This window comes from Salvelinus alpinus, chromosome 8 (genome assembly GCF_045679555.1).
Source record: "Salvelinus alpinus chromosome 8, SLU_Salpinus.1, whole genome shotgun sequence".
NCBI lineage: Eukaryota > Metazoa > Chordata > Actinopteri > Salmoniformes > Salmonidae > Salvelinus > Salvelinus alpinus.
Genome location: NC_092093.1, coordinates 37,370,446 through 37,384,583, shown reverse-complemented (window position 1 = coordinate 37,384,583; position 14,138 = coordinate 37,370,446). Strand labels below are relative to the sequence as shown.

At 42.2% G+C, this 14,138-nt stretch overlaps 1 protein-coding gene across 1 annotated transcript in view; it reads right to left on the bottom strand.

The window, feature by feature from the left end:
- Positions 1 to 1,508: 1,508 nt before the first annotated feature.
- LOC139582244 (gamma-aminobutyric acid receptor subunit rho-2-like) overlaps positions 1,509 to 14,138 on the bottom strand; it is a 31,431-nt gene continuing 18,801 nt past the window's right edge. The window contains exons 4-10 of the mRNA XM_071412229.1: positions 3,963 to 4,186; positions 3,687 to 3,769; positions 3,437 to 3,577; positions 3,002 to 3,154; positions 2,615 to 2,823; positions 2,480 to 2,503; positions 1,509 to 2,331 (exon numbers count right to left, since the gene is read on the bottom strand). Coding sequence (XP_071268330.1) covers positions 2,023 to 2,331; positions 2,480 to 2,503; positions 2,615 to 2,823; positions 3,002 to 3,154; positions 3,437 to 3,577; positions 3,687 to 3,769; positions 3,963 to 4,186 — 1,143 coding nt within the window. The 3' untranslated portion in view covers positions 1,509 to 2,022. The remainder of the gene's footprint in view (positions 2,332 to 2,479; positions 2,504 to 2,614; positions 2,824 to 3,001; positions 3,155 to 3,436; positions 3,578 to 3,686; positions 3,770 to 3,962; positions 4,187 to 14,138) is intronic.

Below are 14,138 nucleotides of genomic sequence, written 5' to 3'. Positions count from 1 at the left end.
AGCCAACTTGGGAAGCATTGGAGACAAAGGGGGGTGCAACTCAATATTAGGAAGGTGTTCCTAATGTTTTGTACACTCAGTGTGGAGACACATATAGCGGCTGTGTAGGTGGGGGCAGCTTAGACATTCTCACTGAGGCTAATTTAATTTGATTTGTTTGTTTGGGGATTAAATGTGCTATGAATGCTCTCTAAAATCTGGATTACAGACAGACAGATGTACAGCACATGGCAAGATTGTCTCACAAACACATTATTCTTAAAGTGAATGCTGTATTTCCAGTCATCTTATCTCATAGTCGTTAGTAATGTTGCCTCATCCATAAGGAAACAATGACATAATCCAGCTAGGGTTGCAAAAATCCAGCAGCTTTTCCAAAATTCACAGGTTCTCCCGAAATCCTGGTTGGAGAATTTCAGAATTCCTGCTTATCACCTCTTGCTTCAGGGAATCTTCCAACTAGGATTTTTGAAAGAAGTTGGGGATTTTGAGTTACTGGAACTTTGCAACCCGACCTCCAGCAATTGAAAGATAATGTTTACAGACTTTTCTTTAGATTGAGAACAGGCAAACAAAATATGTATGGTCATGAATCATGCTCAAACACATTGACGGCAAACATGCTTTTAGCTTAAAGCCTTTATTTATAAATCTGCTCCAAAAAGCATACATTCTAAGTATTTTGACGCAACAATAATTCAGTCTACAGTAGTTGTGCAGCTTGTGGACAAGCATCTGTATGAGGTGATTTGCGTTGGTTGAGCATTTGTCCAACATGCTGACATGTCTACAGTGGCAATATGGATGCCTAGTAAATCCAGCTCATGCTTGTGGCTATCTACATACTACATACAATACCATGTGTACTAATATACTGGTTGGATAGAATACTGGATATAAAAAAGCAATATGCAGTCACTTGTAATCCAAACAGTCAATCAAACAAACAAACACAAAAGATATAGCCGTGAAACCAGGTCACTTAAGGCTGTTCAAGTTCAATACATCACTGATAAAGGTTTATAAGTCTTTAAAACCCCTTCTGAATAATATACAAACAGAAACAACTCTTTAATTGGTTGATAACATTGAGTTCCTGAAACAAGCTGAATGATAGTTCACATAAGCATTCATTAATGGTACCCACCCTCACAATTTCTGTGGCCAGCCATGAAAAAACCTATTTAGCCCCATGCATTGTTTTTAACAACTTAAGGTATAATGGCATATTAGTGCACTAAACATTTATTAAGTAAGTAAATTGATAGGCCTAAAATGAATAAATAATTGAATAAATAGATAATGAATAAATAATTAAATAAATACTGAAATACTGTAATCTAAGTGAACATCTATGTGATGAAAATTCCAGCTTGTATAAATGTAGATTTAGATTTGTGTGTGGTTTGCTCAATCATGATCAGCTGTTAAAAATAATAACACCTGGTGCATTCCTAGAAGACATGAGTCTGTGGCTGTGTTTCAATTTGCTCATGAGCAATTGATGCTTGCCAAATCAACATAGTCGATTTAGAGGTCAAACCCTCACATTATGGATCAAGCTTTCTGTTTTCTGCTTAAAGAGGCAAGCTTGGGCAACACTTAGTCCATTTTAGAAGTGCGTATACTATCAGTAATACAGATACGGTTTTCCTGCTTTGACAGTACCATGAGTATAAAATTCATCATAGTTTGTGCTTGGACCTGCATGGTTGCGTAAATAGTTTATATAGCAAAAAAAGGAAAGCTGTACAGTTGAATCAAGTAGTAAGATGGTTGTAGCTGATGGTGAGGATAGAAGGGTGTTATCCATCTAGAGATCTGTGAAAACATTTGTGAGTGCTGCTGGTGAGCACAGGTGTTATAAGAAATCCACCACCTCAATGTGCATTATGGAGGTCATTACCACTTTGAGTCAATCAGTTTGTCAGCCAGAGTTAAATAACGGTCCTGTTTCATCTGGTACAGCAACATCAGTAGATTGTCTCTCTGCTGACTGTGACAAGGCTGTCCGGGAGAGCCTCAGCAGTACACAGACCAGTAGATGAGGTTGAAAATGATGTAGGATCCAGGAAAGATCATGCGGGAGTAGGTGTCTATGGCGTGGGTGTTCTGCATGAAACTGAAGCTGCGGAAGCGCGTCTTCTTCTTGGTTGCCGTGGACTCGTTGTCCAAGGAGATGTGCACCACCATGCGTTCCTGCTTCTCCGGGGGGTCCTCAGGAGCGGGGGCCCTGGTGTACCCGGCTAGACTGTTGGTGTCGGACTCGCTGTAGGTCCCGTCCACCATCATGGTCCCGGTGTGGGACATGCCACATGTGCAGGGGAGCGACTGTAGGGCAGAGAGAGAGAGAGAGCGATGGAGGGAGGGAGAGAGAGAGACAGGTGGGTGAGAGAGAGAAAGAGAGATAGAGAGAGATCAGAGTAGGAAAAACGATGAAAGGACTTGTAGTTCAGTGTGGTATGATGAGGACCTTTACCTGTTCTCTCGCCAGGCCCAGGGACTGTAGCACAGAAGAGAGAGAGATAAAGAGAAAGAAAGAGAGATCAGACTAGGAAAAATGCTGAAAGGACATAAAGAAGAACAGTACAGCATAGTAAGATGGGAACCTTACCTGCTCTCTGGCCTTTTCCCTGAGCTTCCGATCTTTCCCGTCCCTCAACGTTGTCAGATAGTTGACGGCAGCATATTCCAGCACCGATAGGAACACAAACACAAAACTGACCCAGAGGTAAATGTCCACAGCTTTGATGTAGGAAACCCTGGGCATGGAGGCGTTGACTCCAGTGATGATGGTGGACATGGTGAGCACAGTGGTGATACCTGGAGCACAGTACAACACACAACGTCCGTGTGAACACGAGACTCAAGGAAGTATCCTCATAGATATGAACCAACCAATCCATCTACACTCTTAGAAAAAGGTTTCCCCGCCACAGGAACAACTGAAGAACCCTTTTAGGTTCTAGGTAGAATCTTTTCTTCTAAGAGCGTATCTTACCTAATGAGACCCTGGCCGGTACGGCCCGACGGTCGATCCAGAAGGACACCCAGGACAACATGACCATCAGAGTGGCAGGGAAGTAGGTCTGAAGCAGGAAGAAGAAGATGTGGCGTCGCAGGGTGAAGTTGATGTACAGACGGTTGTACCAGCCTGGAGGGAAGAAGTGAAAGACACGTGAGATATCACCATAAATATGAAAATGGGTTTTGCTTCTCTGAAGAACTTAAGAGCAGATGTATTTGTACAACAATGTACTGTGTTTGGATTCAGTGAAATTGTCACATACAAATATCCATACAAACAGTCAGATAATATACTTCAATTTTGTTATTCAAATAAATGTTGACTTCTTGAGAAGTTGAATAAATGTTGACTTCTTGCAACATCCAGTCGTCATTTTATCCGACCCTCAGAGATTATTTGTGGTTCTACCTGTGCTGCTGTAGAAAGCCAGTCTGGAGGTAGTGTGAAACTTCTGGATGAGGAACTGAGACAGAGAGATCCTGTCATCCGTGCTCAGGGACTCATCCCCACTCTTCCAGTACAGCATGAGGTCCTCGTCCGTGTAAGCATCTGGAGACAACAGAAATGGATTTCTAATTGAAATCTGCCTAATGTACTGTACCGCCACACCAAATCCCTTCATAACACAGTGTGAGACAATCAGAGTACCACTACTTACAGCTCTCCAGCTCTAAGGTGCAGGTCTGTGAATCCAGAGGGAAACGACTGAAGTCCATGTTACAGGCAGCAGTAACCGTCACCCTTGGGATTCAAACACAACATCTTTATATCCACCACGACGAAAACACAAAAATGTCAACATGCTACATCCTCGTAGTAAAGTATGATTCTGTGAGATGGGTAGATGTGTGCTGGGAAAATGTGGATCAACTGAGTTCTGCGCTGCCATCGTAGAAATGACACAAAACGAAGCTGCTGCTTCCAGTTTCCTCACCTGAGGCTGTAGAGCACGTGTCCGTCTGGGAACACCCTGAGCATGATGTTCTCAGTGGTGGTGTCGTGAATGAACGACCTCTTGGAGTGGACGAAGAACACATCAGGCACCCAGATCTTCTTGACCAGGCGCCCGTCGAACGTCATGCTCTTATTGGTTGTGCTGGGAAAGGACAGCCTCTCATCTTTCCAGTAGTGCCTCAGATACAGGGTCATGGTGAAGTCCTGCAGGTCATCGAAACAGACAGAGATGGCTTTTGGATTCATTTGTTAGTTGGTTGCAGCCTTGTATAAATCCTCTGAACCCATTCCTGGATTTAGAGTTCTAGATTAAGCCATTGATTGTATATGTTGTGATTACCAGGTTCTCACCCTCTCCCTGGATTATAGTGTATATTTATGATCAGATATACACTGAGTATACCACACATTAGAAACACCTTACTAATATTGAGTTGCGCCAAATGTTCCCTCTAAACTGCGCACACGCGCAGTAGCCCAGAGACTGCCCCTTCACTCAACTTTCTAGAGCAGTAGTCACCAACCAATCGATCTCCAAGGCATTCCTAATCAATCATTTCTGTAAAAAACTCAACGATAAAGCCTTGTGTTCCTATTTTTTTTCTTTGTCTCGGGCTGTTGATGGTAGGTGCACCCGATTCAGCTGCCTTGCGCATCGGGTAGGCGAACTGTTGCCATTTTGAACCATTTCATGCATCTGAAGGTACACACTCTACCTTCCCTGTGGGCCCAGAGAGCAAATCAAGTGCACTGTAGGCCTACCGCTGGCCAATCTGATGGCTCAGATTACCGTGTCTGCAGTAACGTAGCAGGCATAAAAGAAAGCTACAGCAAAATTGATACTGTGAGATTTCAAAACGGTTAAAAACACGACTAGAGACAGACTGTCAACAAATACAGCAAAGAGATGCTGTTTTTATGAGTGAGCTCATGTTTAAGTTCTTACTCAGCACTGTCAACACTTTGTATTCAATACTTTTATAAGCCATAAAATGCACGTTCTTCCTATTTCCACTCAGCACTACAAGAAGCACTGCAGAAGTAATGAATGAGTAGGAAAGTGTATCTATAGGCTAGCATTGTTGTTATTATTAGTGGCTTGTGCCTTTTTTAATATTGAGGACTATTTCACTTTCTCTGTTCATGGGAGTAACAACATTCATTTGTGCATGAGGTGTGACTCGAGTCACCATCAGCTGTAAGACTTTGTCCCTTTTTGGCCAGTGTCAGTGGAGGAAAGGGAGAGCGGAGGGATGTTGAGAGGCTTCTGCTCTCTCCCTCCACTGAGACTGAACATCAGATGCAGGCACCATCAGCCCAGTAAAATACAAATAAAAAGCGAATTATTTAAATGTATGCTCACTCAGCTGTGCCTCATAAGTAATACAACAATGGATCTATTACTGGTGTGATCATTTAGCCTACCTCAAACTTAAAATGGCCCGAACAATAATGCATTAGCAAGGCAATTTTGCACAGCTAATATGCAGTGATAATGTATTGGGCCTATAGCTTACTACACAGACTGACTTGCTACAGTACTGTTTTTCATTGGTTAATATTGTATAGGCTTACATTTTTTAGGAAATGTTAAATACAATTCTGAGAGGTAGGTCGCGGCCTGCATTTTGATTCAGAAAGTGATCTTGACTAGAGTTTTCCCTGTTAACACTATCAAGGTTTCCCTTTACTGTGGCAATTGTGATTGAATCAACACAGTATTAACCACTTTCAATGCAACATACCGAAACAAAACTATGCAAGAGATTTTGTTGTAGGCAGAACGGAGTAGCATACATTTGTCATGACATGCCCTGGGGGAGGATTATAGCCCCCTCCTCTCTCGCTCTCTCTCCACAGTTTTATGACTTTATGACAGGTCATAAATACCTGGTAGAAACTGCCATGCAGTATTGAGAGAGTCCACCAGAACAAAGAACCTCTCTTGGCCAAACTCCTAATCCACAAAATGGGAGAATTAACTTCTTATGGCTGGGGGGCAGTATTGAGTAGCTTGGATGAATGAGGTGCCCAGAGTAAACTGCCTGCTACTCAGTCCCAGAAGCTAAGATATGCATATGATTAGTAGATTTGGATAGAAAACACTCTGACGTTTCTAAAACTGTTTGAATGATGTCTGTGAGTATAACAGAACTCATATGGCAAGCAAAAACCTAAGAAAAAATCCAACCAGGAAGTGGGAAATCTGAGGTTTGTAGGTTTGCCTATCCAATATACAGTGGGATATTGGTCATATTGCACTTCCTAAGGCTTCCACTAGATGTCAACAGTCTTTAGAACCTTGTTCGATGCTTCTACTGGGAAGAATGAGGGAAGGAGAGCTCTTTGAGTCAGGTGTCTGGCATGAGCTGACCACGCGCACTCCCGGGAGGACGACCTGCGTTCCATCGCATTTCTGAAGACAAAGGAATTCTCCGGATGAAACATTATTGAAGATTTATGTTAAAAACATCCTAAAGATTGATTCTATACATCGTTTGACATGTTTCTACGAATTGTAATGGAATTTTTTGACTTTTCGTCTGACCTGCGCGTCATCAATTTGGATTTTGGAACTAAACGTGCGAACACAAAGGAGGTATTTGGACATAAATTACGGACGTTATCGAACAAAACAAACATTTATTGTGGAACTGGGATTCCTGGGAGTGCCTTCTTGTCACGCCCTGACCTTAGAGAGCCTTTTTATGTCTCTATTTGGTTTGGTCAGGGTGTGATTTGGGGTGGGCATTCTATGTTTTGTTTTCTATGTTTCTTTATTTCTATGTTTTGGCCAGGTATTGTTCTCAATCAGGGACAGCTGTCTATCATTGTCTCTGATTGGGAACCATACTTAGGTAGCCCTTTAACCCTCCTTTCCCTCCTTTTCCCCTCCTTTCAGTGTGGGTAGTAACTTTGTTAGTGGCACTTAGCCCTGTAAGCTTCACGGTTGTTTTCTTCATTTGTTGTTTTGTTGGCGACATTTTAAATAAAAAGAGAAATGTACGCTCACCACGCTGCACTTTGGTCTTCCTCCAGCATCGAACGTGACACATCAAAAGTAAGTGAATACTTATAATACTATTTCTGACTTCTGTTGACTCCACAACGTGGCGGATATCTGTATGGCTTGTTTGGGCTCTGAGCACTGTACTCAGATTATAGCATGGTGTGCTTTTTCCGTAAAGTAAAAAAAAAATCTGACACAGCGGCTGCATTAAGGAGAAGTTTATCTAAAGTTCCATGTATAATACTTGTATCTTTTATCAATGTTTATTATGAGTATTTCTGTAAATTGATGTGGCTCTCTGCAAAATCACCGGATGTTTTGGAGGCAAAACATTACTGAACATAACGCGCCACTGTAAACTAAGATTTTTGCATATAAATATGAACTTTATCGAACAAAACATACATGTAGTGTGTAACATGAAGTCCTATGAGTGTCATCTGATGAAGATCATCAAATGTTAGTGAATAATTTGATCACTATTTCTGCTTTTTGTGACTCCTCTCTTTGGCTGGAAAAATGGCTGTGTTTTTCTGTGACTAGGTACTGACCTAACATAATCGTTTGGTGTGCTTTCGTCGTAAAGCCTTTTTGAAATCGGACACTGAAGCTGGATTTACAACAAGTTTATCTTTAAAATGGTGTAAAATAGTTGTATGTTTGAGGAATTTTTATTATGAGATTTCTGTTGTTTGAATTTGGCGCCCTGCACTTTCACTGGCTGTTGTCAAGTCGATCCCGTTAACGGGATCTCTGCCATAAGAAGTTTAATTCCCAAATAGCCTATAATATGTCATGACTTGGCCCTTTTTGGGTATAGCTAGTGGCTTCCCCCTCTCTCTCTCCTACACCCAGGTTCTGTTATCTGAGGTCGTAAATTCGTGGAGGAGACTCTTTCCCCCTGGCCATGCAGAAAGAGACACATAGAGAAAACAAAGGATTTCACATGACAAACTCCTAAATCCCCAAAATGAGGATTTGATACAAAATGTCCACTTGTGAGAAGGTGGGAATGGTCCGTGGACACTCAAGGGACAGGTATGACGAGTGTGTTTCATTTGGTGACCTCAGAGAGGACAGGAAACACACATGACTATATCTCTGAATGTGTACATTTCTCAATTATGAGGTTTGATTCTAATTCTTGTATAAAATGAATGAGTAAAGATGAAACTATTTGTGAAATGATGTAAAGTGATGTTAAACCTTAAATGAAAGAGAACTGTATTCCCTTTAAAGTTTAACTAAGTCATTGGCCTGCCCCCGTGAGCACAGACATGATCTGGCGTCATGGAAGAGCCCTTTTCTACTGTTTTCTAAATCATCTTCCGACCACGTGTACCTCGGTCAGCTAAGGGGGCACAGGTTGAGTTTAGACCACAAAAACTTCAGTGTCCGCTAAGGTTGCAATGGTTGTTGAATTCCTAACCATACCATGTGGAGCATTGGCTACATGGGTGGAAATGGTTCAACTCTGAGACTATCGGTCCCGACAGAATAAGAGCAAATCTTAGATACTAATTACTAGTCTGCAGCTAGAAATTATGTCAACCTGGGAAGCGAAGACGGACAACTGCCGAAACATCTATTCTATGAGAACATTTCTGAATGGTACTCTGAAGTATCCATCTAACCATGAAAGACTGGAATTAACGCTCTTAGCAAGGAAGTAAAAAAGAGACCCTATCCAGGGCCCGCTCAGTCAAGAAACAAGCCCGCAGGCTTTGTCTACAGACTCTGATACAAAGGTTGCGAAGAAAAAGGTCAAAAGCTTTGTTTAACTTCTTATGGCTGAAGGGGCAGTATTGAGTAGCTTGGATGAAAGGTGCACAGAGGTGCCCATATTAAACGGCCTGCTCCTTAGTCCCAGTTGCTAATATATGCATATTATTATTCATATTGGATAGAAAACACTCTGAAGTTTCTAAAACCGTTTGAATTATGTCTGTGAGTATAACAGAATAACAGAACACCTTGAACAGAAATGGCACATCACGTCGTTGCGAACAAACACTCCACTTTGTGGGGAATATGTCCACTGACTCTAAACGGCCATACCTAGAAACAGTCCTGAAGGACTGCTTAACTTGTCATGCGCTAATTGATTCAGGCGCGACAATATCGCTTATCTCTAAAACATTGTTCGATGATCTCAAAAGGGTTATGAAGCCAACTAAACGTTGGTTAAATGTAGAATGATGCGAAACTACACTTCCAGGGTCACTCAGACTACCTCGCCTCTCACATTGAGAGTCATGCTGAAACTATACTTCCAGGATGTATCGCTCGTTCACCCTGTGTATGTTACCAGCCTCGAATCTGAACCCCTGCTACTCGGAGCAGACTTGATGGATCGGTTACTCCCACTGATGAATTGGAAAACCAACCATGTATGGTCACAGGTCACAGTGCCTTCACTAACCACACTGTCTTCCCCTAACGCTAGCTGCAATGCAGTCATCCACGAGGGGTATCTGTCGCACCCCTTGGGAAAAAGACGTTTAGAAACCTCTTGGTGCAGAATCCGATCCAAGGAGATATTACGATATCTCGACACATTCCATCAGCAAACCTGATTGACCATTATTTTCATGATTTCGAGTCCCTGAGAATGAGCAACTTCTCTCCTCCTTGAAGTCGTGCAATACTGTAGTTGAGATGAACTTCTCTTGCTCTTTGAACACTTGCGCAAGCCCTGCGGCCATCTCAGCAAGAAACACATCAATGAGCAGAGTGTACTCTGCTTCCGATGATACATCTTCCGCTTTGTGGGGGACTGTCACCCCTTACAATGACATTAACGCCGTCAGTCCAGCAACTGACCCGATGACTCCCACTGGTAAAACACATTGTGATATCACAGACAGATATCCTCGTCTCAGTTCGCAGGTACTGAAGAGGTTGCCACACGCGGACGCTGTGGTGACTGACAGGCCTCGACAGCCACTGAGCATTTTGAAGCACAAACTCCAGGAGATTTGATTGAAAGGTTTCAGCCATTCTCATAACAACGTGGCCGCTGACAACTCGTACATAGGGTCCGACCTTTTCGTTTGTGCCTCGGATACCAACACCAAACACCAACCGCTGGTGGGGGGGGGTCCCGAGCCACAAAGGGGTGAATAGTAGCCCAGACCCATGATGAGCCTCATTGAGGCCGGTGAGGGAGGGGGGGGTCGAGACTACGTGCAACACCGTATGAGGCCGTCAGAGCAGAAAACAAATCTAGTTGTAAACTCCCCTATGAGAACAGTGAGGAGCAGACAGGCCCCTAGATGGGGATCATCTTAGAACACATCTAAGATATTACTGAGGTGTTCCACACTAGTTGTAAAAGAAGTCCAGTGGACTTTCACCTCCAAAACAAATGGAAAAAATAGCAATGCCTTTCCATATGTAGTTTCAACTACAATACAACTAGTAAAGTACTTTAATCATGTGTTCCGGTAGGATAATATTTCAGAATAAATCGGTAGGATAACTGATCCCTTGAGTACCAATACCAATGCTACAACAGTCAGTCCAGCAACAATCAGTAAGAGGATTAGAGACCTCATAAGTCAAATTGCTATTGATAAATAGTGACAGAGGAGTTAGTAGTCACTCAGATTGCAACACGTGTAAGGGAATCTCCAGAACACTCTTCTGATGGTCAACACACATGCCACTAATATATAGAACCCTCCATTCAGGAGGAAAGTTATTAGAAGTCATGAACCATGATCACACCGCGTACGACTGGTTCAGTTCTTAGAGAGTACTTCTGTTGTGAGGTTAGCTCCTCTGTGGATAACATAGCTATGAAATAGACTCCTTCATACCTATCACCGCTACAATGATGTAAGACACAGTGACTTGTAGGAAAACTACTACAGGTCCCCTTAACATATGTCTTGAGGTCGACATTGACCTGGCATTGACCTGGAGATTATCTGATGACGTCAGACTCATTCTGGCATGTGCACTTATGTAAGCATAAACGCAGACGTACAACAGAACATTCAATGAGGATTTATGCTCGGATCACTTAAGGGTCTGAAAAAAATACCAGCCTTAGTAAAGTTGAAAATGTACTCTGAGGCCATTGACTCTACACCTACAGAACTCACCAGTTTCTCCACAGAGGTCCATAGGTCATCCCTGTAGACTGCCCGAAGCTGGTGCCTTGCAGCTGTAGACTTATCATGTAGTTATCAACTTAGGATAGTGCCCTAAGCAACACACCGCACATTAGGAACACCCTAGATATGACATTAGACAATGCAATGATAGGGTCATTTTGCCAGGACCTTGGACGTATATAGAATACAGTCCAATTAGATGATTTTGGTGTGATAACTTTATTTTCTATATCTTTTGTTTATGCTTTCATTCCTTTTCATTTCAGTTCCTTTGACACGTAGGAAGTGATAGAGCCATAAACAAAGTCCCCATTGTTAGGTTCTTATTTTTCAGAGTAAATAACTCGAGAAGCTTTAACCAAGTTTAATCATTCCCCAAGGGTTCTGTACAGCTGTAAACAGACAGCAAACGATTTCAGACATCACAGTTTATATGCATCCTACTTAAGACACTCCTCTTTCCCTCCAATCCTTACATTTTATGGCTCTCCACAGGAAAGAAGGTAACCAGATACCAACCCTGATTACTCCCTTAAGGGGAACTGACCTCACCCCTCACCTCCTGACCTCAACCCCTCCTTCACCTACTCCACAGATATCCATCTGTCTTCCCTATATCAACACATCGCTCTCCTCTCCTCCATCAAACACATTCCAAAGCCTTCTGGCTTTTTACAAACTCTTTCTATTCAAGGCTTTGTCTCTATCATTTATTTAATATCTCAATGTTCAAAGTTTAGCCGATTCCAACACCATACAACCATCACTTAGTGCCACAAAGCCGCTCATTTCGGAAGAAATGTAATTTAGGGACGCACAATATATCGGTGACCATATCAGAATCGGGACGATATTAGCTAAAAATGCCAACATTGGTATCGGCCCAATGTCTAGTTTAACACCGATGTTAAAAACCGTTGTCAAAGCTATCGTGCATACCTATATAACGTAGGTACATGACGTAATAACACCACATAAAATGTTGCGCTACACGTGCAACACAGCATTCCTAACCTAGCCCACACAGTGTCTGCTGTGTGGATCGAGCAGTCAACAAGTCGGGCAATCATTTGAAAGATGAAGAAAATTTCTGCAAGACAACTCAAAGGCGAAATCCATTAAAGCCAAGATAATTGAATTCATTGCCCTTGACAATCAACCGTTCTCTGTTGTGGGTGAGGTTGGCTTTCGCCGACTGGTCGAGCACCGGTACACATTACCAAGTGCGCTATTTTTCAGATGTTGCCCTACCGGAGTTAGACAGTAATAGCGTCACTGCTATTAGCTTCATGACATACATACTGTGGAACGTCATTTGGGTCTTTGTGTGTCAAAAAAGATACAGTAGCACTGTCAAAGCTGTACAAAAAGTCTGCAAACAAGCAAACACCGGCCACGAACTATGTGTTTACAATACCGCGTTGGTAATAAAGCATAATTTGTTCGACCGCAACTTCTGGGGTAGCTATCTTTAGCTTGGTACCTAGCTAGCACCAATACAACCAGCCTGAAAACAATGACCAGTAGAAACTACAGTCATTTTCATTATTCTTAGCAATGATTTAGGAATTCATGTGAGTATGTATTAGCTAGGTTGCCACGTCTTGTTCGCCTATTGAAATTGAACTTCAGTTCATGAACATAAATAGCTAGCCAGCTACTTAACCCTGTTGCCAAAAGCTAACGTTATAAGCAGCCAGCTAGCTTCATCTGGCTAGTGACGCTCGACCGGAACGGGTTATGTGTTGTGAAGCTAGCCACAAATAGGATTAGGCACAATAGTGGAATTTGCAGTTTGCCTTCAAAATAAAACCATGTCATTGACAGTGATGCAAATTAATACAAACAGTAGAATTATGCCATACTTTTATTTTGAAGGCTAAGCGCAAAGTCCACTATTGTGGCTAATCCTTATTGTGGCTAGCTTCACATAGATGGGTCCGCCCACCATTAATCAAATAAGAACTGTCTTATAAATTAGGGTTATTTTAGATGACACCTAGCTATATAGTTAGCTAGCTAACTATAGCTACTGAAACAGATTATGTCGTGTTATTTGACACATCAAATAGTGTTATTTGACGTGTATCTTTTTTGACACGCAAAGACCCAAACGGAGTTCCATAGAAATCCTGATTGAGAATGAAAAGACTGAACAAATCAACAATGAAATAGGTTTGTGAAAGAAATAGGATTTTATTATATTTTACTGGTAATGGGGACATACGTAAATGCCAACAAAATTAATTTTTGGTCAGTGTGGTGTGTGTGTAACCTTAATTTAACTAGGCAAGTCAGTTAAGAACAAATTCTTATGTTCAATGATTTTCAATGACCAACCAGACATCCACTGCCCATCCTTGTGGTGTACTGCTCCACTTTCAGAGAGCCTACCAAGGTCAACCACCAGAGGGGGGACCGCAATGATGATCCACAACCAGGACATCACGTGGTCATTATTTTTATGTTGTTTTGCAACTTGCAGGATAATCACAAGATTCAACCCACCAGAGGGGGACTGTCATGATGTGCCCTGGGGGGAGGATCATAGTCCCCCCCCCTCTCTCTTTCTCTCCACAGTTTTATGACTTTACGACAGGTCATAAATACCTGGTAGAAACTGCCATGCGGTATTGAGAGAGTCTACCAGAACAAAGAACCTCTCTTGGCCAAACAACTAATCCACAAAATGGGAGAATTAAACAATATTTCTACTTTTGAGAATGGTCCATGGGCAATTAAGGGACAGTTATGACCAGTGTGTTTCATTTGGTGATCTCATGAAGGACAGGAAACACACATTACATTTACATCATTTAGCAGACGCTCTTATCCAGAGCGACTTACAAATTGGAAAGTTCATACATATTCATCCTGGTCCCCCCGTGGGGAATGAACCCACAACCCTGGCGTTGCAAGCGCCATGCTCTACCAACTGAGCCACACGGGACTATACATAACTGTATCTCTTAAAGTGTACATTTTTCCAGCTATCAGGTTTACATCTAAATATTGTGAAACATAT